The following is a 27,908-nucleotide window of genomic DNA, read 5'->3' as shown; positions in this document are numbered from 1 at the left end:
TTTATACATTTTGTAAACTTTGATACTGAATGGTGGAACAGGCTCTCCAGAGAGGTAATCAAAAGTAAAGAGTTGTAAGGCAGAGAAAATAAAACTAATGAAATTGTTGGGCAACAGTTCTAAGTTATGCTTTATGTTACACAAATCTGGTGAGGAATATTAAAAAAAAATGCTGGATATATTTTAGGGTACTGACCATTTACCATGATATTAAGAAGTAGGAAAATTTCTTGCTAAAGTGGAAAAAAAAACTAAATTTAATGTTAGATATATAAAAAAATATGGTAAAACTTGTAGATGTTTATACAAAGTCATAACTGTTCTTAAATAGTATCTTAAGTTCTCATGTGATATTTTACTGACAAAAATAAATTATTCTTGCTTCATTTGTTCTTTGTTTAATGAAAATATACCCTAGTTTTTCAGTTCAATAATACAGAATAATCTGACCTAATAGGTTCTTCGAAGCATTGGCTATAAAAGTGTTTGCATTGATTCTAATCTTCCATTTGATAAAGAGGGGAGTAATACCCAACCAAAGTGGAAGAGTTCTAGGGAAAAAAGGTATGTTATTCAAACGTGAACTTTCACTCGTATTTCCTAACATCACTGGCATATGTAATCTCTGCTTATAGATGAACCACAATAGCTCACAGATATAATATTGAAAATGCTCTTGAATCAGTAACAAGTATGATTGATTTAATGAAAATTAAAAATTTTCAGGAACATATCAGTGGCATCCAAATTAAGCTTAGAGACTTAATTAACCAGAAATTAAAAAATAAATATACCAATAACAATTTATATGTAAAAACTTTATCTTAAAATTTATAAAATATATCAAATGCACTAATTTATTATATCAACTATGAGTAATTTAAAGAATATCTGACCTTGTTTTTCAAATTGACCACAAGATTCAATTCATGTGAAGGGATAAGACCAGTTGTCATCAAACAGTGCTTTCTAAGAGCACTAAACGTACACAGTTATTATGAACGATTCTTTGATATTTTTTTTAGAGATAATACTTTTTGATATTTTTGAATTAGATTAAATGACCTGGAGCATGTATAAATATTTAATGCAAAAAGTACACTCAAAGTTTGAGCTTTGTTCTAAATAAAAGTTAATCTGGATAGATATAATAATTTTAACAAATAGTTGAATAGAGCATTTAAAAAACTTGATAAGAAACCTTTAATTGTATGATGACATTTATCTATGGGTGTATAGTAAAAATCAGTAAGAGATAGAAGTATTCTGTCTGTTCAATTTTTTTTTTTTTTTTCTTCTAGGACTTTACTGTTCGGGCTGGGTGAAGACTGGTCCTGTTGGAGTTCTAGTTAGTACTATGAACAGCAGCTTTGAGACTGGAAAGCTAATGTTAGAGGATTTACAGAAGGATCTTTCTTCCATGAATCCTGTTCCTGGTGACTCATTAATCCTTGACATATTAAAAGCTAAAGGTTAGATTTCTACCAGTGTGTAATGCAACTGTTTCTCATTCTCATTATAAATTCTGTGTCGCTTTAATTGTTCTTGATTTCAACAATTATAGGTACGTGCTCAAAGTAAATATGGTATATGCTTTTAAATATTTCTGGAACATCTTAAGCTTAAAGTCTCTGCCCAGTTGTTTCTCACCATGTTTGTTTCATTTAAAGATTATTAATAAAGTTAGAAAATAAATGGTTAAATCCTTCCTTGAATTACGATAATTTTTTTCTTTGAAATACTTGGGTTGTTTCAGTTTTGAAGTCATGGTACATTTTGTAGATTTAAATATTGAAATTGAAGTAGACAAATATTTAGTTTTTCTTATTTTGGTGTTGCCTTATATAAGTATGCATTTAAAAAATTGCTTTTGTTCGTTTTTTTTGTTCTAATAACATTAGGTCAGTAGTTTAGAAATGTACAACTTAAGTTTAATATTGTGGGAGATGCTGTTTCAGTAATGGTATGAAGTAAAATTGTAATATATTTATTAATATTGTAAAACAGTAATAACTGAGGAGAACAAAAACTAAGTGACCATGTGTTTGAAATTTATGTGGTGTTAATAAATTTGTAATCTAAATATTCATACTGAAAATATTACTCATACAGAGGTTTACACATCATTTATGGTAACAGTTTGTACATCCAATAACCAAGCCTTTAGACATCTTTATGGCTTGTATGCAAATTAAAAGCTCTGACCCTCAATTGCAGTTCTTATTTTGTGATGATTTGTAATTGCAGATGGTGTTTACAACTGAAATCCTTGTAATGTAAACCTCCTGGAAAGGATAAATTTTAAAGTTATGACTATAAAAGTATGAAAATGATAAAATATTAGTGTTTCAAAGAAAGTATATCTGTGTTGTAAAACTATATTGTTAAAACAAGAAAAGACATGATTCCAGCAAAATAAGAATGGACTTTTACTTAATCAACATCCCAGCTACACATTGGAGATAGTGTGAAAAAAATTAAACAGCTTGCTACCAAGAAAACAATTGCCCATTGCAAATAGTTTAACACCAATTACCATAAGAAATTTTGAGCTTTAAACAATGTAATTCGCTCAGTTTGATACAAGAGCTGGATTCACAAGCTTTCTCTCAAAATACTGTTTGGAATACCAGCTATCAATAACTGTACAAGTGGTATCTGACATGTGATAGATTAAAGTGTATCTTCATGCTGAGCAAACCACATGTCTGTTTAAGTGTTTGAAAATGTTCGGACGATTTATTATTCTACCAATGATTCGTATCAGCAAAAGATAATTGGTGGTTACAGTTTATAATTTCAATGGTGAAGTATTTTCAGGTGAACTGATTTCTTCACAAGTATTAGATAAGTTTGCTTAATGGTGGTAGGATCAAACAAAAATTTAGAATGATTTGAAATTGAAAACTCAAGTGAATGAGAAGTAAACAGACTGAAGATGTTTTTTTTTAAAAAAAAGAAAACAATGTCTGTTACAGACACAATACAAAAAATGTGAGGACTTGTATAGATAAGTGGACAACCACCTTTATCATAACTGTAAATAATCAACAGCTTTTTAAATTCAAGAGAAATTTTCACCAAAATATTCATATTGATACTTCAGTCTTGCAGAAAATCTTGTATCCTTTTTCTTGTGATAGGATCATTAAGTGACTAGTCATTCAGTCATAGCATACAGATATTATCCAGTCATCCAGCAAATGTCATTCCAGTTATTGATTCTATAAACACAGAAGTGCAATGCTATTGCAATACCCCCTCAGGTAGAGTAGATGTTACCTTCTATAGAGAACACAGACTACTAGAAAAAATATTTTAACAATTTTCTGGACCCATCTGGTCTTGACAAAATGCATAGAAACTAACTAAAGGAAACATTTTGAACATTTTCAAGTTACCAAAGATGGTAAAAAATGAATGTTGTGTTCATGTAACACAATGTGACATTTAATATCTGGAGAGTCAAGAATAACATCAAGTATGAATTTGTATATTATTAAGCTGACATGCTGATATGTTATGTTCCTTTACAAGATGCAAGTACAAATTAAATTCATGCTATATTGTTTACAAACATCTTCCATAGAATTCTTTCTCTTTAAGTCACTTAAATAAACTAATGTAAGTTTGGTAAAGTACGTAAAGTGCAAAGGATAACTTTTGTCTAAATTATTTGTTCAAAGGCTCCTGCAGTTTTGTTTTTTCATTGTAAAACAAAAGTCAATAATGAGTTTTATACTTTGATCAAAAATACAAATTCTTTTAATTTTAGGAATAAGACCAGTTACATTTCAAGACTGGTTGAAGATTGATAAACAGGAACAACAGCAAGGAAGCAGGACAGGAAAACCTCGGGAAAAAATCACTAGTACCAGAGAGATGTTGGAAGTTTTAGATAGTTGCTGAAGACATTAAGTGTTTTATAGCAAACGTTGAATGTATGCAACTTTATGACAAGATTCAGAATACAACCAACAACAGAAATACTGTAGTTAAAGGCCTTAATAATATCTTGTATTTCATGTTTTATTTTTAGGGGATTAAAAGTGAATCTTTCACGTAGATGACCAGTTAATGGCAGAGACCTGATTAATATTTTATGCACAATTTTTTTCTTCTGTCAAATAATTACTCATAATTGCATAAATATATATATATTATTTTCGTATAATTTTTAAAATGTATTAGTAATTTTTATAGAGAAGTATATTAGCATAATCCACAATAAGTATTGAACAGTTTATGTGAGAATGTAATAATGATTTTATTAATAACCATATTTATTGTTTGAATTTCACAGAAAATTTTAACTCTAATTGCAAAATATAAATATGAAATAGTTAGAAAATGACAGCTTCTGACTTTTATATTAGTTTGTAAGTACCTTGTTTGTGTATGTATTTTATTATATCATAAAGGTTTCATTCATTTTAAATTCAAAATTTTTGTTTAGGAATTACATGCAGATTTCAGTTTTGTTTGTTTTTGTTCACAAATATTCATTTGGGATTGTTTCATAAATAATAATTAATAGGGATCCAGGAAAAATTACCATAATTTTACACTAAAAATTTAGTAATATTTTTTTTATTTCATAAATTAACGTACCTCGTCTTTTCGTACAAATTGACAGTTCATTGTACTTTGTACCAGAATTTTCCCCAGAAAATATGCTTAGAATGTTATGAAAAGTCATTATAAAATATTCCCCCCCCCCAAGAAAAAAATATGTATTGAAAACAAGTTTTCATTTGTGTTACTACTAACTGAAGTTCACATTTTGAGAAACAATTAGTACTTGTATGATTATAGAAGATTAGTGTAACATATTCAGTCAAACTTGCTATGTTATATAAGAATGTTTAGTGGATTATTATGAGTGTTTGGCTGCTTTGTTATTCAAATAATGAATATCTTATTTTTGAACCTGTTACTGAAAGTTAAAATAAATCCATACATTACACAGCCTGGATTTTTACATCATTTTAACTTAACAAATATTTGTACTTTCCTAAAATTCTCCACATATTTTGTAAAGTTTTATGGGTTCTTTGTAAAGAAATATTATTAAAAAGAATTAGGCTGTAGTCACTTCTATATTTGGAAAACAAATTATTGGTTTAATTAGAAGAACTGCACTGAAAGAGGAATCCAAATTCACTATTAGTTCATTACTACACATGCATACATTTATCAAGGTTATGGTACACATGCTAGAATAGATTAAGTGCATCCTCTGAAATGTTACAGCTATAAATGGATCATATGTATTATATGTATATTGTTAATTTGAGTAGTTAGATAAATTTTTCCACAAGATTTCAAGTTGAAAATAGTAACTCGTACTTAAGTAATGAAATTGATTGCTTTTAAAAGATAAGAAAAAAGTTACTTGGACATATGATATCACTCTTAAAACAATGTAACATTTAAGATCAGTCTGGAAGAAGAGCACAGTTCCAGTGAGTTTTATGGCCACAAAACTCGGTATTGATCCAAGTTTTAACACTATCAAGATAGGAAAAAAAGATATTTGTGTTTTTCATCCATTTTTTTAGTGGTAAGTAATTTAATTCTGCTACTTGTTTTATGTGCTCTATTTCTGGAATGTATTGTATTTGCTATTAATAGAAAGATAAAAGTTCTTGCCATGTAATTAGTGACATCTATGGTATCATTGTACATATTTAACTTTTGACAAAAATTATTTATCAGTGAAATGTTCTAGAATGCTCAATGTTTTATATATGATAGCTTGTCTGTGTGTGCGTGTGTGAATTTGGAAACCTTCTCATGACACAAAGCGTGAAAAGTAATAGTTAATTTAAGGTGAAGTACCTAATTTCTAGTCAATATAAAAATGATGCCATTATTATTTCAAGTGGCAGTACATCAAAATCTGTTAATTTTTATTACATATACTAATGCCAGTTAATTTAAAATTATATTACTTTAGATAGAAAACTTGAAAAAGTGGTGTCTTTTCAATTTGAACTAATGTTTTATGATTGAAATTTTATATTACACAAACATTATTGATTTCTTCCCTGGTGATGAAGTAAAGTATGTATCTTTTAGATGTACTTTGCTGTTATTTTATAAAATGTAGTTTAAATTATTGTTAAAAACCTGAGTTATTCTAATCAAGCATTTCTTTACTTAATGGGAAAAATAATTAGCAATCAGAATGTTCATAACTCTATATGGACATCACTAGATGAACAAAAATTTCTGATGAACATGGGGGTTTGAAGCTCTGTGCTGCAACAGAATAACACATTTTTGTGAAGTTAACCTTTGATCATATATAAGAAAATTTATTTTAGCAGTATTCCATGCAATGCTGTAACTATTGTAGTTAGACTGGAGTCTTTTTTTTTTTTTTTCCTTCATAGGAAAGTTCAAAATATTATGCCCATCTCTTTGACACAAGGCCCATGTTGATAACATGATAGTTATACTATCAATACTACAGTGAAAGATCTAAATGAGCTGAAACTTACAAAGCAACTGAACTGGACAAAATTTTAAGTTTGTCAGACAAAGATTGAATTTTTAACACACATTACTCAATGCCAGTTATTATACACAGATACAATTTGCCCCTTATAATTTACAGTAAGTTTACAAAATGTGTCCATTATTGTGTATGCTACTGTAAATAGAAAGGACATGGTTGGTTTATTGTGTAATTTTTTTTTTAAATTTACATATACTGTTTAAATAATCAAGAGGGATTTATAATGTTTGATATTTAATTATTTTCCACTTATGGCTTAGACTATCTTTAAATCACAATATAAATTACTGTTATATACCATCAAGTTTTTTGGTTTTTTTTCACTGTTAGTGAATCTTCAAATGGTGGTACCTTCAACTTAGTAGTAAATGTGCAAGCTATTACATCTAACATAATTTTAAACGTTATTTTGTGAAGCTGTTTTCATTTTAAGTCATATTTGCATAATTTATTTCTTGTTGCTGCTACACAAGGATCATGGTCCAGCATATAAAGTATTCATTTACTGTTCTTTATACAATTGGAAATTTTGTACAGATGTACATCTGTAAAGCAGAATATCAAAATGTTGATTTAAACTATTAGAATTTAGTAACAATTATAGATGCATAATTTGTATTAAATATTAAAGTATAATAAAATGATAGAGGTAATAGCAAATGTTAAAATTTTATGATAATACAAAACATCTTTATCAACTATTGATGGTTATTGGCTTTATATACTTTAATATCTGCATACTCCTAAATATTACTTCTCCAGTTTAGCCAAAAGCATTTCTTACAAAGAATTTTTGCACTTCCTATCAACTGATTTTTAAACAGTTGAAAATAAAAATTTAATCAGTGCTGGCATTTTGCTGCTCAGAAGTAAAAGTTAAATGTATAAAGTCATTTTGACGAAAGATGCTTTAAGAAAAATCTATCCCACTACTACTTTGAAACTGTTTAGTGGTTAGAGCTAAACCACCAACACAATGGGTAGACAGCTGCAGGAAAATATATGTTGGGATTTTTTGTGTTTTTCAAAATGAGGTCAAACAAACATGTTGTATTGCGATTATTGATAGCCTTTACTATTAATAAAGCTAAAAAAACCTGTTTTGTATTTCTGTAATGAAATAGACTCAGTGAATAAATGTTATACATCTGGATTTATATGTGATGTATATTATTTTAATAAAGAATATAAATGCTTTTCCGGTGTTTTTGATACACAAGGCTTAGTGAGATGAGCACAAATAGTACATTGAACAAGCAAATACATAAAAATGCACGAGGAAAGAGTTTGCCTAGATTAAAGTTAACATATTTCTTTTTTGAAATGTGGAGTGTATTCAAAATTATCTTGGGTAAATCCCAGGTGTTGAGGCTATTTTTGACACCACTGAGTGATGACAGTGTCTTGTAAAAATTGGATTGGATGTGTCATGTGTCTTGCAAAATTAAAGACATTATTTCTAATGAACCAATTCCCTAATTTATTACACAGAAGCATCCCCATTTAGCAATTACTTAGTAATTGATACACACAATAATCAGTCGCATAACAAGTCATTAGAACTATACTACTAACAATAAACATCTATTAAAAGAACCTTAACCTATTTATTGGAATAATAACTTTGACACAAATGCTTTCACTGATAGAAGAACCTTAGATTATATATACATTACATAAAAAAACTTTTTAATCACTTGCATATCCAATGTGAGGGACTTTAAACAGACGTGAATAAGACCCACAATTTACTGTCATTATGGAAGTACTTTGGTCAAAGTTTTAATTTCTCTAATACAAAAATAAAAAGCACTTGCTTACTCTGTGGTTATCACTCGACACTCTGAAATGTGGTAACGTATATTAATACCAACTTCCAAATACTACTACCACGGACTTGATACAGCTGTTCTCAGGCATAGAACCTTGCTTCTAAAGCAGTGGAAATCACCATGACTTCTCTTTTGTTTTCTTAAATAAAAATACTGAAAATAACAGTATTACAAGAATTGGAATGAACAGCATTTTACATTTTCTATTTTGTGAAGTCAAACAAGATATATCTATCAGTAACCATTTCCTGAAAATGTGTGGTTTAAAACTATTACCCCATTCTCTATGCAACACTGTCTGTTACAACTTTTCTCAAAGGCATCCTTTTCAACAGCACCCTCAATACTAGTGACAAGAAACCAAATATTTTCCATTATTTAAAAACACTAGTTCTAGTTTGGTTATGCTGCAGATGGAAGAGAATGTTTTCACCTTGCCAGACTTTTCATGAACTTTGGATAGCTGTTTTAGGTACATTCAAGGATGTTCAACATGTTTTTTGTTTTTTTACAGAACTATATGCATACTTAACATCCATATGTTTGATTTATATTCAATATTAACATTTCTTATATTATAGATGAATAACTGAACTTCCACACTAGTATTCATCCACAGTTTTATAAAACAGCTACATTCATACTTGTTTCATACAATTGTGAATAGAACCAATATACCTTCGATCTTGCTTTGTTATTCTATAAAAACTTACGTTAAATTTCATGCAAAGCTACACAGGAGCCATACATTCTGGCTGTCCCTAATTTTGAAATAGTGAACCAGAAGGAAGGCAGTCCACACCACTCACTTCTCAAACCAAATAGCAGTATTTGACCATCACTCATGTAATGCACCAATGGTCCTAGTCCATGAAGCAATTTTTTTAATGCAACATGACATAAAATTATAGATCCTTTCCTTCACAATCCAGCATACAAGAATTACAAATTTAAACAAATTAATATTGTGGGGCAATCTTAACAATTAAATTTGAACTTGTGTCCTTAAACACTGAAATAAATTTGTTTTCATACATGCTGTAAGATATCCTTTTGATAGATCAACTTAGTGAAAGCCCTTCATCAGTTTGTATATGTGTGTGTTTTTGTGAAAATGAAACAGCTTCATCAGCCATTAAAAATTAGTTCAAATATTTGATTGGTTTTAACAAGTTACACAAATATGATGACCAGTAATGTAAATTATTTTAATTAAAGACTGTTCATTGATAATACTTTTAGGAGCTGGAAAATATCTCATGGTCACACAAGTCTCAAGAGTATTATCTCTAATGATAAGTTATAAGTTGAATAATTAATACATTTGGCTCCATCTTTACAAAAGTGGAAAATAATGTGAATTTTCAATACAAATAACAATAATATATAATAATACAAAGTTGTTTTGTGTTTCCTAATATTATAGTTACAAGCAGTTAACAGAATTTATTTGTGAATTTTTGCTTAAACTAACAAAAAATTACGCACACACGTTGGAAAGTTGAATAGATATATACACATTTTTTCTTCTAATATCTAGCAATTTGTTAACAGTGCATTAGAATGATGTTATATTTCATCAATAAACCAGAAGGAAAAGTCTGTTTGAATGTAGAAATTCAAGTTTCAGGTATAGGGGTACCAGGTTGTTCACTGTATGTCATATTTAGTATGCATGTGGAATTTCTAATTTTAATTCAAATAAAAGCATTTTCATAGTACATAGAACTGCTGAATTACTAGCAAGTTAAGAAAAATGTGAAAGGTAATTCAAAATAAAAGCATGGATAAAAACTGTTTTTAGATTTTATCAAAGCAGTGTTATTTCACACATCTTTAAATACTTTGTTATAAATCCATTATTTTCTTTTCCAATTCTACCACATATCAAATATCAATAGCACAGGAATATTAACATCTCTAAATACAAGAAAAAGTTCAACATGTAATTTGATAAATGTACAATAGAATAATACTCAGTTAGCCACCTTAAAATCAAGACGTTTGTGCTTTCATTAAAGTACAAGTAACGAGACAAAATAAGGCTAGACTTATTACATATATTTTTAGTAATGTATGTGTGGGCTCTTGTATCTTGTCCATAACTGAGTTCAGTTACATATATGATACAAAGGTCTCCTTGATAATGCATTTTCCAGCCCTGTTAAAACCATAAGCTGTAAGGTTTTCCCCACAGGTTTATTTTCAAAACCTACTTCTAACTTTTGCTAAAGGTACATATATGAATTAAGCAAACACACAATACAATGAAAATTTTAGTGAATATAGTTTCTAGACAAATTTCTCAAACTTTAGAAAATGTATTGCATAATCTTAAGAATAATCAAGAAGATAACCACTTCCTTTGTACATACACAGAAGCTTCGAAACGAGCCTACAGATAATTCACCCACTTCATTACTGTGAACACAAAAAGATTAAAACAAAGTTAGAAAATGAAAAAATATATTCATCAGAACATTGGCCCAGATTACATTGTTAAATCTGTAAAGTTGATGGCTCAACTTGTTAACAGTTTTATCACAAATAGTTACTTTGATATTTAACATTTTAAAGATGAATACATAAAGAACAATTAGCAATGTTAGTAAAATGAAAAATGTGGATTGTTTTCTGATAGTTGCTTCATGCTGGTTAAAAGCATTTTTAGTTATGCATGGAAAGGAACAACATAGGAAGCTGGGAAAAATCCTCTCTTTGAACACATCTCCCCTTCCCACCAATGTGCATCAGAACGATCCAGAACTGTAATTATATCAGTTCTTTTAAACTCCAATTCACCAGCCTCTTGAGCTTGAAAATCATAGAGGGCTTGGACCAAAAACTGAAAAGAAAATTACGTGCGATATTATAGAAAAATATTCAGAAACTGAATAAAATATGTTCATCGAGGAATCTACTTAATAATTAATTCACAAATACAATAAAAACAACTTTTACAGTTGGCAAGTTTTGATTTTAAAGATTACAATGTTTCAGAGAATAGTCCTGGGTCATCATTACATAAAAATTACACATAACAAAAGTCAGTTCAATGTTCTCTGAAACTCAACAGTGGTTTTAAAGTAATGTTTACCTGATGACATCCTGATACTATAGATTGAAGCACTGTATTATTTAATATCAGAACTTACCAACCGTAAAAGTCGCTATTTACTGTATTTGTGAATTTTGTCTGTATGCTTGTACACTTAAAACTTAAAGTCATTTAAATTATTATTGTAAATACTGTTGTGAAGTAATAAGCTTGAACAGGTACCTACCAAATGGAATTCACAAAATATTAATCTATGCCACAGTTAATTACAATAAAGAAGTATAAATGGTGACTTTGCATCATTTCTTTATAAATATCTAGAATACAAGAAATTAAAAACTGGATACACTAGCTTAACTATCAGTGGAGAAACTTACCATTTTAGTCACCCTTGTACACCAGTAAGAAAGTGACTTTAACATTATGTTAGTACTTTTTAATATAAACATAGTAGAACAGTCTCAATAATTTCAAACTTTAGATACCGACTACACGGATTCAGAAACAGATGACACAACACCAGATACAAAACATGTTGAGAAATCAAATATTTTTATTTTTGAAAAAAACATAACAGAGAGCAAAGACAACATAGAATTTTAATCAAATTATGTAAAGAAAGAGGTTGTTACACTATTTATTCATATGACAATTAACTTAAAAAGATTGTTAAGTTAGGCAAAACAGATCAGCAAAGACAATTTTTATTTCATTCACCTAACCACCATGTTTTGTGTAACAGTTGAGAGAGGAGCAATTGTTTGAAAATGGGCTAATACTTCTACCAATCTATAAAACAGGTGCTGGCTACAAGTAAATACTTACAGTTACAGTATTTCTAATATCAGAACCACTTGAATGTTTAACTCTAGCAGAAAACAGTATGCATTATTTGATGGTGACTAGAAAGGAAAGCCATGCCTTTCAAATTTTTTGCAGCCTTCAAAACAAAAATATACAAATACATATGATTATAAAAAATACTAATAACATTTTGATTATTTTTGTTACTAACAAAACATGTTCTTACAGTTTTAATGTAACCATGGATCTCAAATATATGTCCCAAAATACCTGGAATTAATTCATTCACTTTACTGTGGTCTGAACCACAAACTTGTAAAGTCATACAACAGAAAAAAAAAAAAAATTGTGTGGGCATGACATGTCTTTATAACATTTATTTAACCTATCCTAATTATAAATCAGGGTTTTAAAACAAGTTTTGATAAGTACACCTCAAAAAAATAGGTTTGAGAAATATACTGACCTGTAATTAAATTCTGCTAACCCAACTTTTTTTCTCTTATCTCTCTCATTAATGACTGAATTATTACACAGTGCAAATCTATACACATTATATTCAGAGCAATGACTTCTTTAACAGCATTACCAAAACTAAAACTTAATGTAGTGTAAACTTACACACTAATATTTTTGGAATGACTTCTTCCACTATATTACAGAATTCAGAAGATATAAAACTGTAAAAAGTTTGGGCAGATTATCCAGTATACATCACTGAGGAAATCAAAATAGTTGCAGACCACTCTAGCATTCAGAATTCCTAGTCTTTATCAATCATACCCAAGGTGAAGACTGAACAATTCCAAGTGGATGATTTGACCAATTTCACCCAAACATAAATTTTACTTCTGCATATTTTTGTAAATCAGACTTAAAGTGGATTAATGTATTGCCAGTAAACAAGCTACCATGGAAATTAACATGTTTACCAAAATAAAGCAGAGAACAACATTTCAACCTTCTCTCAAAGTGAGTTTGTTAACCTGAAGATGACCCAAGAAGTTCAAAACATTGTTCTCTGCTTTATTTTGGTAAAAGTGTTAACACCCACACTAGCCATCCTTTGATACATTTTTACTTCAAGAGGGTTTCTCATCAGGTTACCAATCACGCAAAATGTTAGTGATTAAATATAGAGTTGAATTCAACACCTGTACATATTTCATGACAACAAAACTGCACTAGCATATAAAATTAATGGGAGTTAAATCAGAATACTTGGTCATTCCGAGTGTTGGGGCTAGTGGATGGGTTTTTACAATCCTGTAATACAATTGTACAGTATGCAAATAAATCAGAAATATCTAAAAAATTTAATAAGGTTTATACAAAGTTCTGTTGTAAAAACTACTACAAAATATTAAAATGATGCACTAAATATCATACTCAGAGATAAAATGACATTAAAGAAAAAAACAGTTATATACTAATAACAGAAAATTATTCATACTTTAAAAAAATATCACATTATTTGCTTAGTTTTTTTTTAATGTTTTTGATAATGTTGATTACAACTGGATTCAATGTGCAAATATCACATTTTTATAAATAATATTTCACTGCAGTATCTCATAAATTATTACTCTTAAAGTCATAAAGAAGTGCAAAAAATGTGTTTTTTATAGCAAAACCACATCAGACTATCTGCTGTGTCCATCACTAGGAATCAAACCCCTGATTTTAGCATTGTAAATCTAAAGGCTTACTGCTGTCCAACCTGAAAACAGTAGAAAAAAACAACCTGACTATATTCTAACAAAACTCATGCCTTGAACATGCTAGGAACATTGGCAGTTGTCTAATCCCTTGCATTTTAGGTACCTCTTACAGTTAAAACAGTATCTTATAAATGACTTTAAGCTAAAAGCTCTGAAAATGTTTGAAATCTAATGTAACAAAATAACTTTTGTAATTTAGTTTGTATTAGGCTTTAACAAAAAAAAAAATTTCACACTAAGCCTCACTAATCCATAGTCTGCAATAAATGCCTTGTCCATTTATTAATATATGCTACATATTAATATTGTAAAATAAACCAAACAAACCTGTTCAGGTTGCATATCCATAAGCTTAATATCCTGGGAGCGACTAACCGATGCTGACCTGTGATAATCCACTAATTCATTCAAAGAATTAAATTTCACAACCCAAAGAAAGAATTTTCCTTGCATGTCACGAAGCACTTTGAAGTGTTGAACACCACTCGAGCACCTTCAACGAAAACATATCAGTAAGCAGAGAGCGAGTAACAGCTTCAAGTGATCTTCACAACTCACAAGTTTCAAGAGAAGTCTCTCAAAATTATACACTTTATTAACTTACAATAAAAATATTAATGTACTTTGAAATATTTCACACCTTACTGTTTTATCCAAGTTTGTATGATAAAATTTAAATGAATAATCTAATCTTCCTTCCACAATTCTCACTGCTAGCTTCTGAAAATTAAAGTATATTTGAACTACAACATAACCATCTATAACTTGGTTTGAGCTAATATAATTTCAGCCAGATATTAACAATAATCTATTAACTACTGCTAATAACTTCCATTCTTTCAAAAGAAATACTTTATTAGTAAGTATGAATATGTATCAAAAAATTATAACACAGAAGAAAAAGTATAATTTAATAGGATCTCCATTGTTTGTGTTTTCTGATAGCAGAGCCAAATTGGATTATCTGCTGAGTCCACGAAGGAGAATGGAACTGCTGATTTTAGCATTGTAAATCTGTAGACTTACTTCTGTACCAGCAGGGGACAGAAGCTCCATTGTTTTATACTGATCTTGAGAAGGTTCATTACAAAATACTGTCAGTTTTAACTATATAAATTTTCCTGTCATACAAAAATACCAGCAACAAACCATGTACAAGTAGTAATATCATATGATGTTGCAAGTTTAATCATGAATTTATTTACCAAATATGGAACAAACAATACTTAAAGTGAAAAATCTTAGCCATATAAAAATTTAGCAAAACTTTATGCAAAATCAAAACTAAAGCAAACTAACTTATGAATTTATACTTTTGATAAGTATCTTAATTTTATCAAACATGCTCCCAATATGTAATACAATAATGAAACTCTTGCTTATATGATACTGGAAAACCTTTTTTAATACATGATGTACAATCCCCAACTTTGTGAAATTTTTATCCTGTGTCTATGTAGATTTGCAATAGAGGTTACGATTTTTCCCCATCACAGAGAACTTTATATTATTGTCCATTCAAATGTACAGAAAAAGTTGGGCAGCTGAAGCAAAACAAAGGTGAAGAGGTCACATGCAGATTCAATGTTTATGGAGTTATAAAGCAATGAATAATGTTAGATACAGTTCTATATTATCAGTTTTTCAAGTATTTATCAAGTATTCAAGCAATAATCTGTCATTTGTGACTAGAAATTAAGAAAATTTGGAAAATATTCTTGAAGTGGTGCTATTTGCTTACAAACATGCAAGGTGCAGATACAATGTCACAAGTATGTCACACACGACTCTATTTTTTGTTAATTACAGAGTTACAAAGCAATGAACAGGGTCATTATCATTAACTGGCATGTTGCTCACCAATAGCTAAGTAAATGTCTTTTGTCTTTGGACAAGAAAAAAGGATTTAACAAAGTAATATTACTATGCAAGGCTTCAAATCACTCACAGCCACTATGCACTGTCACCCCTACCAACAGTTGGCACCCCAAGTGAGCACTGGTGCCATGGGTAATCAGCTAGTTTCATTAACTGAAGAAGAACATGAGTTGGTGGTTAAAATTACAAAAACCCTAATTTTATATGAAAACTTTGTTCCAAAAGAGAAAACAAATAGTAACTTGGTGGCTGTTCTGTTTATAGAATTTTTATACACATAGTAAACCCAAACTTTCTAAAGCTAATGAATGCCTGATATAATAACAGTCACCAACTGAAAGAATTAACCAAGAAAACATTATCATAAATAGTATTTAAATTATTTTTCCAAAAGGGAAGGTGATACATTATGATTATTCTTGTTTTAAAAAAACAAACAAATACATAACTTCTGATTTATTTATTTAATTAGTATGCACTCATATTAGAAAAATGATTGCAATAACTTCCAGAATACAACATTAATAATGGAAAACAAAAATAATTTTAAAGTTTCATTTCATATAGAAGTAGTATAAAATGTTCCATATACCTAAAGAATGCTTCAAGCAACTTAACACTTCACATCAATGGTATACCAACTTGCACATGTGAGTGTTCCCCTACAAAGCATGTACTAAAACTAACTTCAGCGCATGTCTGGTTTAGTCATACTGTTATTTACAGATATGTTTATAATTCATACACTGAGAGATTTGGAATAACTGATTTAAACAACACTAAGTCTGCTTATAATGAATTGAATGGAAAGAGAATAAACATTTGTTTTCTCTAAGTTGAATTAAGAAACCTGTTTTATGTTTTATACCCGTTACCCACATACTGAAGACAAACAATATATTCTAGTTAAAGGATGATAGTGTCATGCAACAATATTTCATAGGTTGATACTTCCTTATAGCAATACTTTAATATTTCACAATCAAACAAAGACATAGTAGATGTTACATTCTGACATAACATTATCAGTTAAGACCACAATATGCACAAATAATTCCACTAACATATGACCTACATTCCACCTGCTTACACAGATTTCCCAGGTTTACACAACTTCATTACTGAAAGTTGCTACCCTGCATGTACATTTAATTACAAGTTAAATATGCAAAACTAGCATAACCACTTTAATATAGTCTCTTGGGGACCTTTAACTTAAAATAAAAGGAACATTTCTCTTTGCTCAGTTAACGTTTTAGTGATACAAGACATTTTTGTTAAAAACAAAATACAGATAATAAAGATAAATTAAACCACAAGTAAAAAGAAAACTTTTTTCATAACTAAGCTATGTTTGTATGATCACAAGATAGTATAAAAATAACATATGCCCCAAGTGTCTACTATTTGATCATGCAAATATCCCCTACATCAAACAACAGAAATAGTGTCCTGAATATCTTTAGCTAGAGGATTCTCTGTGGCTCATCCTGCATATGATGAAAGTACAACTCAAATACAGATGTATGTATAAAAAGTACATTTGTTACATATTTACAAAACTTACTTCACAGAAAGGGAGAAATCTCCGGGGGAACTTTCGCTCACTCGAATCAGAAAAGCTCCTTCAAGCTTGTTCATGAGTAGCTTCTCAGCATCTGCCCTTGTAATCCGACCATAGTACCAGCTGAAACCACACAGTCACAGTGAATAACTGACACAACAGACATAGATGTACCATGAACAGTATATTTCCTCCTTCTGTTACTACATATAATTGCTTTCCAATGCTCCACCAACTTTTTGCAATTAAACTGCAACTTAAATACAACAACGAAAATATAAATCACATTTCAATGAGATTTTTCTTATCAACCAACCTAAATGATGAGTTCTGAAACTGAATAAATAGCAGCAACTTGTGAGTGACAAGAGATAGACGGGTCATTCCATTCCAACTCACCCAGAAAAAAGAACTTTTCCCAGTTCATCTCATAGATTTTCTTGAAAAAATTTAAGCAAAAACTTTATTTTGATTTATTCAGCCATGCAGAATCCTAAAGCTGTACTCTGTGGCTGAATAAATCAAGATGAAGTTTTTACTTGAATTTTTTCAAGGAAATTTATGACATTAACTGGGAAGCCCTAGGGAAGTTGGCATGGAATGACCCAGATCTGAAATACTATTTTTCAAAAATCTGATTTTGAGCCATACTGGACAAATTAGGAGGAAGGAATACAGATAATAAGAAAACAGCTACAGTTAACTTAATCTTAGTGTTTCTGAATGACATTCTTGTGCTCCCACACTATCAGAGTTATGTCTAATGTTATAAAATTTAATAGCTAGTTACATTTTAATATCTTTTCCAAAAGCTTGGTTGGTTGGTTGATTTAGTGTTTTATGACACAAAACAGCTAGGCTATCTGTGCAAAAGGTCTGATAAAAAGGTAAAAATAAAGAAAATGTAGTAAAATTCATAAAAGGAAATAAAGGTAAAAACAAAACAGCAATTAAAAACAGAAAATGGCATAAAATCAATGTTGACATCCAGTCTACAACGTTAAGAGAGAAACTACATTAATAGAAGTTGTAAAGGACTTTCTGTAGCATAATGGTAATGATCATAACCCACCAGGAAGTCTAACAGGTAAGTACAAGAACCACCGTCAGTCACCTGAAGTTGGCCTTTCCAGTCCTGATTCTCGGTTGTGTGTCATTATGGCCAGTATCAAAAAGTAAAGTAATAAGTGTTAAAAGACATGCAACAAAAATGTAATAATAACTCGCCAGGACGACTAATGGGTAGTTCAAACAGCAGTGTTAGTCACCTGAAGTTGGCCTTTCCAGTCCTGTTGTTGAATTATGTAATGTCATGGCTATTTTCCAATCCCGAATCGAACTGGAGAGATTGAGACTCTTAAAAGGGAACCACAATTAAAAAGGTGTAATGAATAAATATGAACACTTAAATGACATCAAAAAGATTAATGGCCATTAAAAAACTAAAAACTTTATCAAGGTGGACAGTGTCACCGTCACCAATAATGTTATGGACAAACCTTGGGACAGAACATGGTTAAAATAGTGCTGTCGTTGATGGCAAGAAAGTAAAATGTGGCTTACAATGATTTGAGTGTTACACAAACTACATACTGGTGCATCAGTTCCAGATATAAGAAAACAATGAGTTAAAAAACTGTGACAAATGTGTAGTCTAGTTAGAACAACTTCCTCCTTCCAAACCTTATGGAAGCTAGACGGCCAAAGTCCAATTTGGGTTTTATTTGGAAAAGCTTGTTGTCACGTTGTTCACTCCAAGTTGACTGCCAGCTGGCACAGAGCCAAGCCTTGAATACAGGACCATAGTCCATGTATGGAACAGGGACAGCAGTGATAGTGCCAGAGCAGATAGATTTAGCTGCAATGTCAGCGAGCTCGTTCCAGCAAATACCAACATGACCTAGTATCCAGAAAAACTGGATGGAAGTAGATGTTACAGAAGTGGGCCAGTCTGTTTTGAATAGCAGCAAGAACAGGGTGTGAACCAACGTGAAGCAATTCCAGGGCCAGTAGAGAACTAAGAGAGTCATTATAAATAGTGCAGTTGGAGTACTGCTTAGCTTCAATATGATCCAGGGCAAGAGAAATGGCATACAGTTCAGCAGTGAACACAGAACCTGTAGAGGGGATTCTGCATGCAACCACCAAATCGTAACAAACCATGGCAGAGCCCACAGAGTTACCTGATTTGGAACCATCCATATAAATTGGAATGGAAAGATTTGTCGAAAGATGTTCAGTAAATAAAAGACCGTACTTCCATTCGGGAGTATCTGCCTTTCTCAGATGACTTAAAGAAAGGTCACATTTCGGGATTGTAATAAGACATGGTGGGATCGACTGACCAGTGGATTCTGCAATGTTATCCAGGACAAACCCAATTCATCCAATTGCGCCTGGACGCGAAGACCAAAAAGAGCAATGGCAGATTGTCTGTTCTGAAAAAGTATGGCCCACCGAGGAAGGAAAACACATCTCCAGGTGTGATGCTTTGGTAAGAAACGAAGTTTCGAAGAATACAGTAAAGACAGTTGCAAACGGCGAAGGTACAGAGAAGGTTCATGAGATTCTATGTATAAGCTCTGAACTGGGGAGGTGCGAAAAGCCCCAGTACAGAGTTGAAGTCCTTGATAATGAATGAGGTCCAGCATCTTTAAGACCGAGGGTCTAACAGAGCCATAGACCACTGATCCATAGTCGAGTTTCGATCGAATAAGAGCACGATATATCTTTAACGTAGAACATCAATCCAGTCCCCAACTGGTGGTAGAGAGCACATAGAGTGCTCTTGTGCATTTGACCCGTAGCTGCTTTAAGTGTGGTATAAAGGTCAGCTTACGGTCAAAGATAAGCCCCAAGAACTTGGTCTCAGGGACCACTGACAGTGAAACTTCACCGATACGGAGTTCAGGATCAGGCAAAAGTGCATGCAAATGATTTTATACAGAGAGAAATTAAAGCCGTTCAGTATACAATTGAGGGCAGTTTGTAGTTGCTGCTCAATATATCTCATATTCGACGACTGACACGAGATGTAAAAGCCGTCGACAGAGAGCCCATTTGCAACAGTGAGAGGGAGTTGTTCAGTGATGGCATTAATCTTTATACTGAAAAGTGTGACACTCAAAACACAGCCCTGAGGGACTCCAAGTTCCTGTACAAAAGAACAGGAAAGTGTCGAACCCACACAAACTTGGAATCTCCTGTCCGTAAAAAAAATTTATTAAACTTGGGTAAATGGCCACGTAACCCATATATATGGAGGTCTCGCAAAATGCCATACCTCCATGTTGTGTCATAAGCCTTCTCAATGTCAAAGAATACTGATACAAAATGTTGCAGTTTGAAAAAGGCTTCTTTGATTGATGTTTCAAGTCAAATTAGGTGATCCGTGGTGGAGTGCTGTAGTCAGAATCCACACTGGGTGGGCGAGAGGAGATTGTTTTATTTGAGGAACCAAACAAGACAAGCATTAATCATCCCCTCTAAGGTCTTTGAAAGACAGCTCGTTAAAGCAACTGGACAGTAGTTTGAAGGAATCTTGGGATCTTTCCCAGGCTTAGAGAAAAGTACGATAATAGCTTGGTGCCAGGCATCAGGAAAACATTCTCCTGCCAGATCCAGTTAAAAACAATTAGAAGAATAACAAGAGAAGCAGAGAGAGATAGCGCAGCATGGCATAGTGTACATCATCAGGTCAAACAGATGTACTGCCAGACCACTGAAGGGCCATTTTTAGTTCCACCAGTGTAAAAGGATGATTATAGTCAAAGAGACAGTCATCAGTGATGACGAAACCCACTTGTTGAGAAGTATATGAAAGAACCTGGTGAAGGTCGAAACGCTCTGCCCAAGTCTTGATCGCCAAGAAGGTGGAGGAACAAGCAGAAGCACTAGATACCCGGCAAAGGATTTCACCTAGAGTATCTGCAATGTTCCGGACATCAGCTACCTCTTGGCCATCAGAGTGTAAGATCAAGAGGGAGACAGAATTGTGGTGCCCACTGACCTTTTCAAACCCTATCCCATATGAATTTAATCCAAGATTCCTTCCAGCTTTGACATCTTACCCACCTAGCATGTGCACGGGCCCATTGGAAAGCAATGCAGTTTGAAAGTGTGGGATATCTACGGAAAGTATCCCTGGGCCGTTTTTGAGCCTTCCATGCCATGTGACAGGCAGGATTCCACCACGAACAAGGATATCGTGGAAAATGTGTCAAGGTTTTAGGAATACACTGAGCAGCTGCTTGTATAATACAGTCAGTTACCGCTGCCACACAGTCATCTATTAATAGCTGACTAACGATGGCAGGATCAAGTTCTGTGAGAGCAGTGAAAGTGGACCAGTCTGCCTGATCCAGCTTCCACCGGGGCTTGTGGGTAGGGTGGCATTGACCACGGCCAGTCTCTCTCAAAAGTACAGGAAAATAATCACTGCCCAGTGGATTATTGTCAACCCTCCATGCAAAATGGGAGAATAATGAAGGGGAGCATATTGAGAGATCAATAGCAGTAAAGAACTGACAAGGTGCATGAAAATAAGTGGAAGAACCAGTATTGAAAAGAGAAAGATTGTGATCAGAGAGCATACGCTCTACAGAGCAACCCCTCCTATCAATAACAGCACTTCCCCAGAGGAGATGATGTCCATTAAAGTCCTCCAGTATGAAAAAGGGAGACAGCAACTGTTCAATGAGAGCATCAAAGTCTGATTGATCATATGTCTCTCCAGGTGACAGGTAGAGAGAACAAACAGTGATGGTATGACCAAGGAAGCACGGATGGCTACGGCCTCCAAAGGTGTGTTGAGTGACAAAGACAGGGTGGACACATGCTGATCAACCAACAGTGCTACCCTTCCATGTACTCGTCCACCACACAGCCTGTAATTTCTACACAGAGAAAACTGCCGAATGGTGACTGTATCGGCAGGTTTGAGAAATGTTTCTTGTGAGGAAAGACATACAGTATGATAGGAAGCAGTAAGTGTTTTCATATCATCCAGATTAGAACGTAAACCTCGACAGTTCCATTGTATCAAGGTGGCCACTTTTAAAGACGGGTAAGCGAAGTGGCTGGAGAACCCTTCTGTTTTCGACCATGTCTTTTTTCCTTACTGTCCTTATTCAGAGGAGGTCTATCAACCTCCATGGATCCTGCCCTGGGTCGATTGGGCAGGTCTTTGTTGTTGGAAGGGGATTCCAGTGACTGAGAACGTGAACGAATGATTGTTTTGCATCTTGGGGTGGAAGAAAAAGATGTATCTGAAAAAATGCCTGTATTTGAAATCAAAGGATGCAGATCTTGGGGTTTGTTGGAATGTATGGGAGGAACAGAGATGGGTGTAGAAGTTGATTCATCAACCTTTTTAACCATGGAGGTCAAAAGGTTTTCATTTGTTTTGAAAATGATTCTCTTGGAGGCACAGAGAAATCTGTCTGCCCTCCCACTGTAGTTGTGGAACGAAGTGCAGCAGCATATGTCCGAGATGAAGTGGCAGACAGCAATTTCCAAGCCTCAGGATAACTGATGTTATGAGTCGTTTTCAAACACTGCACCTCTTTTCCCTCCAACCATTTAGAGGAAGAACGAAAGTAGGAAGGGTGAAAACCATTGCAGTTGACACAATATGGGTCCATGTCACACTCATAGGCATCGTGGTCCTTGCCACCACAACGAGCACATGTCAGGGAACCATGACATGACATCTTTGAGTGGCTGAACCTCTGATATTGGAAACATCAGAGAGGATTTGGAATGTATGGCCGTACCCTGCAATTTAGATAACCTGCCTTGATGGTGGCAGGTGCACATGGTGATGTAAATGTCAAAACGAGGATATTTGTCAGCAGTGTAACTCCATCTTTGCGAGTGGAGATGGGCCTCACTGCAGAAACTCCTTGAGTGAAGAAACCAGCAAACATCTCTTACTCGAGGACGTTCTTCAAATCCCTCTCAACAATAACTCCTCGTGAGGAATTCAAGGTAGCATGAGGGGTAACCTCAATAGGTACATCCCCAATTGCCTTTGAATTCAAAAGGAGTTCACTGTGTTGGGATGTGGATATTTCAACCAATATGTCACCAGATCGAAGCTTCTTTACTGACTTTGGAGAGCCAGCAACTCCCTCTAGTCCCTTCTAAATAAAAAAGGGGGACATTTGCTCTAAAGGTTTTTCTGAAAGAGAATGTAATATAAGAAAATGAGGTACGTGTGTTACAGATGTTGAAGATTGCTGCTCAGACTGCAAGACGTGGTTGTTTACCTATTGACTGTTTTTTCACTATTTTATTTAAATTTTTCGTAGGATGATCCATAGGAAAAAATGAAAATTTCGGAACCCTATGAAACCACCCACCATGGAGCCCTATGAGGGGACACACTATAATGTCATGCAAGGACACTGCAGCAATGCCAGGGTTTCGTTAGCACCATACCCAAACACCAGCATCAGATACAATGTCCACAACACCCACTGAGAACTTCCAACACTGGTACTTGGTTGACTCTAGCCCAAGTGGACCAGCCAAATGACCCAAGGGGGGCCACCCAAAGGCTGCCCATCTACAGGAATTCAAGGCCAAAGTGGTGTGTTGAGGTTGGACCCCTCAACCATCAGGATCCTCTCCTCCCCTTCATGGGTCACCACTCATGGCAAACACATGGGTGAATGTTTAGATCCCAGAGGAGGTAACCAGCAAGAACAGAGCCTTCCCTGGGAGGTCCCCTCACCATGTATCTGAAAGCTTGACACATGCATTGCTAACATTTTGATAGATACAGAACTTTTATTTTTTAGTAATTTTTACTGTGGTATTCCCACATAAAATTGAACCAACAGGTTAGCTATCAAGACTATAATTATAGGAAGTTGAAAGAATTTGTATGCGTAGTATGAATAACTGAAACTTAAAGTAATAATTAAAAAACAAACACAGATGAGATACAGTTGTACACTTTGGAACAAAAACATTACTGTTAGAGTAATTTGCTTCTGTTTAATTAAAGAACTGTATTGGGCAATCAATAAAGCTATTCTGACCAGGAATTGACTTCACTTGGAATTAAAGTTAAAATACTGCCAGGACTTCACACACATATATTTACATGCTCAGCATATAAAAAGGCCCTGGTGCAGACTTATTACAAAAGGACTAAATATAATGAAAATAAAGTACAGATCTGATAAAAAACAATAATTCTACAATACATTAAAATATGAACAAAGTTTGTTTTTTTCTGTGGGTGGAGATCTTTGAGAATTAGGGCTCTGGTGTAGTTCATTATTTACTCACCTCTCAATGTTGGTATTATAGATGGGCAATAGGCTTGACTAACTGACCACATATAAACATTGATTACTGACTAGCGACACATAAAATAATGAAATAAATTAGGTCATGAAAATAATCAACTTACTGAAATTAGTATTTCCAATTATTAATGTTCTTAGTTATTCCAAGTAATTGAAATATTGCTAGTACAATTCTTGTTACTATTTGATTAATTCTAGATGGTTCAGTTTAATTAACTTAGGGTTACAAACTCATGAAAATAATCAACTAATCACAGTTAGTGTTTTTGATTATTTCAGCTACTAAAGTCTCACGTTAAAGTTGTCAATTAGTTAAAGATAACTGATTAATGAGTCTGATGACTAATTGATAACAAAATTCCACTAACTGTCAAAACCAAGCCATTACTGCACATAAGATGTTACTTAAAATTAACAAAATTTTCTCAACATATTGGCCATCTGTAGAAACACACACACACAAGCAAAAATTACCTGAATATGTCTGGAGAAATATACATTAACTTTCTGTTTTATGAATTGGTAAAACCCATAATACTTGAATAACTTTATTTGGCTTTAAACAGCAGCACACAACAATTCCACATCATGATAATCTCTGACTAATTCAGTACACATACAACATAATTAAAATGTTTGTGAGAATTTTTTTATTGGCAGATGACAATCCAAAATTAACTTCAATTCAGCTGTCTCACCTCAGAGCTTCTTAATAATAAATTCAAGGACATCAAGGGAACTGTTTATCCACAACAATTACTTCTCAAATCTTCTCTTAAAAACTCTCTTAAAATTACTGCATACATCTGAAAGCAGTTCATTTCAAAGTCCTAAGTAAAACAAATCTTTCTTCTTAACTGAATTGAATAACATTACATCATAAATTACAATTTGTGTATGTAGTTATATCATTCTTACTAGTAAGTGTGATGCACTGTCGTTACCAATTCCCTTGCAATGTTATAATTACATTGTGCTATATAGAGTTAACATTAACTTAAGACAAGTTTTAATGAAAACAAATTTCACTAGGAAGATTTATATAGAAGTAAATACATAGTTTACTAAGTTTTACTGAGAAACAAGCACCACAGAAGTATTTCTTTTACATGCTACACATAAAACTTACTCATGTTTCTTCATTTCAATATAATTACTTGGGATGAGACCTTCTTTTCCATCCAGTTCTGCCCTGTACCAGTTCATGTCATCTTCAACATTCAGAACCTAAGAAAATTGAGATAAAGCCTAATTGCCATTTTAATAATAAACCTCATCATTTTTCCGTCTAATTCTGATTAGACTCAAGATAATTAACTACTTTTAGTAGTAATAATACTTCTATTTTTTTAATGTGTAAAACAGTTCAGGTGAAGTAGTCAGCACACAGGATCACCTACAAAAGTAGTAATAATTTCAAAATGAGGCCCAAAAAACTGAGCACTTCTGAATAGTTGACAATTCTTCTTCATATAAACTAGGACCCATATTTGAACATGGCAAGGTTAGTCTCCACACGAAAGACTTGAAATATGCAAAGTAATGAGGTTAAGTACACATTAATACAGTTTAAGGCATATTACAACTATATATATGTAGCATAGATATTTAAAAATTTATATACAACTAGATAGCACAATAGCACACCTCATACATACTTAATCTTTGGTAAGATACACGAGACTGCTTATGTACAAAAAATGTGTATAAACCTTAAAATTACTTATGACCAGATTTGCACCCATAGATTTAATGATTTCACAGCTACAAAAACAGACAGAAAAAATACGCTCTTATAAAAACTGTATTATGACCCTATAATAAGTCTATGCATCTGAAAAATGCATTTTTTTTTATACAATCTATAATTAAATATTAATATGTTGTTGCTTGGTCACAAAATGCATTTGTCAGGTTTCAGTGTTATGAGCAAGAAACAAAACTCTAGGAGTAGGGAAACATATCCAGTTAAACTCCTCACCAACTGTTCTCTCTCCCACTGTAATCATGTTAACAAGTCAGTTAAATATCATAATCATAAATAGTATCAAATGTTCATGAACAGTATTTTCCTTTAGATCAGAACTACATTATTAAAAACATCTTTCTAAGCACATTTTACTTACAATGTGACACAAGGAAAATTTCCAAAAGTTCTTCAGATTCATGAAGAAAATATTTTTCATGTTTGTTTCTGATATAAAAAAATGTTATTAAATGAACAGATCATTGTGGATGGAAGAATTATATCAGGGGTTTTAGCTAAACCTCTGTCTTGAGATGTAGTTATAACTAGCTTCTCAGTCTCCGTAGACCATGTTCAAAAACACATGAGCAAACATGTTTTATTCTTGGAACTACTTTTAACATACACTTAAACACAATTCATACAAAATTCTAGTACAATCTAGGCACAAATGTGAAACGAACTGAATGAAGAAACCACAAATTAGGTTTTTGCCACATAAAAAGTGTAATGGTATATTTAATTTATTCCTATCATAAAAGCAAAAATGTCAATGGCCTAGTTATCAAAGTTCTTATACAAATCGTGGATGTTACGTAGAAACAGTTTTATCATTCAAATTTAAATTTTAACGATGAAAATGTAATATATCAATATTTGAAGACACTTACCTTTAAAACCTCACCCTTTTTGAAACTTAATTCATCATCTGCTGTTGCATTAAAATCATACTTGGCAGTGGCTTCCATAATTTAATAAAATTATGAGAAAATACCTCCGAAATATCAAGGTAGTATGAGTAATACCTAAAATTTCTAGTATTAGTCACCACAGACTAGCATATTATGATTACTAATATGCTAAAGCTAATAGCAATACACTGTTGTTTACAGCGTCACGCAATCTCAAGCTAGACTCACTTCTCAGTCACACTGAATAAAAATTGTATTAGCACTACTACCGTAAGACTTCAGACTAGATTCTTAGAAGTTGACAAGACAATGTTTACTGTTTAGATGACTACACAAAATTACGTAATCACACACTTTATTACAACTCAAAGGCAGACGTGAAAGGTTCAACAATAACAACAAATACTTCCCCTAAGTCTATCATTCGTAAATTTTGATAAATAATATATTACTTATTGGCTTAAACCGATAAGATAAATCTTCGAACTCTGAACACCGTTCAATTTGCACTAAACTAGGCGTAATATGCATAAAATTTACTTGCCAGGTGG

General features: G+C 32.5%; 2 protein-coding genes across 3 annotated transcripts in view; one reads left to right on the top strand and one right to left on the bottom strand.

Annotated features, from left to right (window-relative positions):
- The window catches only part of dare (NADPH:adrenodoxin oxidoreductase, mitochondrial), a 42,798-nt gene extending 35,080 nt beyond the window's left edge, over positions 1-7,718 (top strand). Inside the window, 4 exon segments of the mRNA XM_076453397.1 lie at positions 458-513; positions 515-564; positions 1,302-1,472; positions 3,776-7,718. Of these exon segments, the coding sequence (XP_076309512.1) occupies positions 458-513; positions 515-564; positions 1,302-1,472; positions 3,776-3,909 (411 nt within the window). The 3' untranslated portion in view covers positions 3,910-7,718.
- Positions 5,099-27,908, bottom strand: LOC143224923 (growth factor receptor-bound protein 2-like). Of its 2 annotated transcripts, XM_076453398.1 has the most exons (5): positions 27,337-27,908; positions 25,829-25,926; positions 17,384-17,503; positions 14,266-14,431; positions 7,980-11,200 (listed from the first exon to the last, which is right to left on the bottom strand). In XM_076453398.1, the coding sequence occupies exons 1-5, from the start codon at positions 27,412-27,414 to the stop codon at positions 11,027-11,029; spliced, it is 636 nt and encodes a 211-aa protein (XP_076309513.1). In that variant the 5' UTR covers positions 27,415-27,908; the 3' UTR covers positions 7,980-11,026. The 2 variants fall into 2 exon arrangements, with proteins under 2 accessions (XP_076309515.1, XP_076309513.1); XM_076453400.1 differs by lacking the exon at positions 17,384-17,503 and having other exon boundaries at positions 5,099-11,200; positions 27,337-27,896.

The sequence above is a fragment of the Tachypleus tridentatus genome, chromosome 9 (assembly GCF_004210375.1).
Source record: "Tachypleus tridentatus isolate NWPU-2018 chromosome 9, ASM421037v1, whole genome shotgun sequence".
Lineage (NCBI taxonomy): Eukaryota > Metazoa > Arthropoda > Merostomata > Xiphosura > Limulidae > Tachypleus > Tachypleus tridentatus.
The sequence above is the reverse complement of the archived record's forward strand: the minus strand, read 5'-3'. Positions and strand labels throughout refer to the sequence as shown.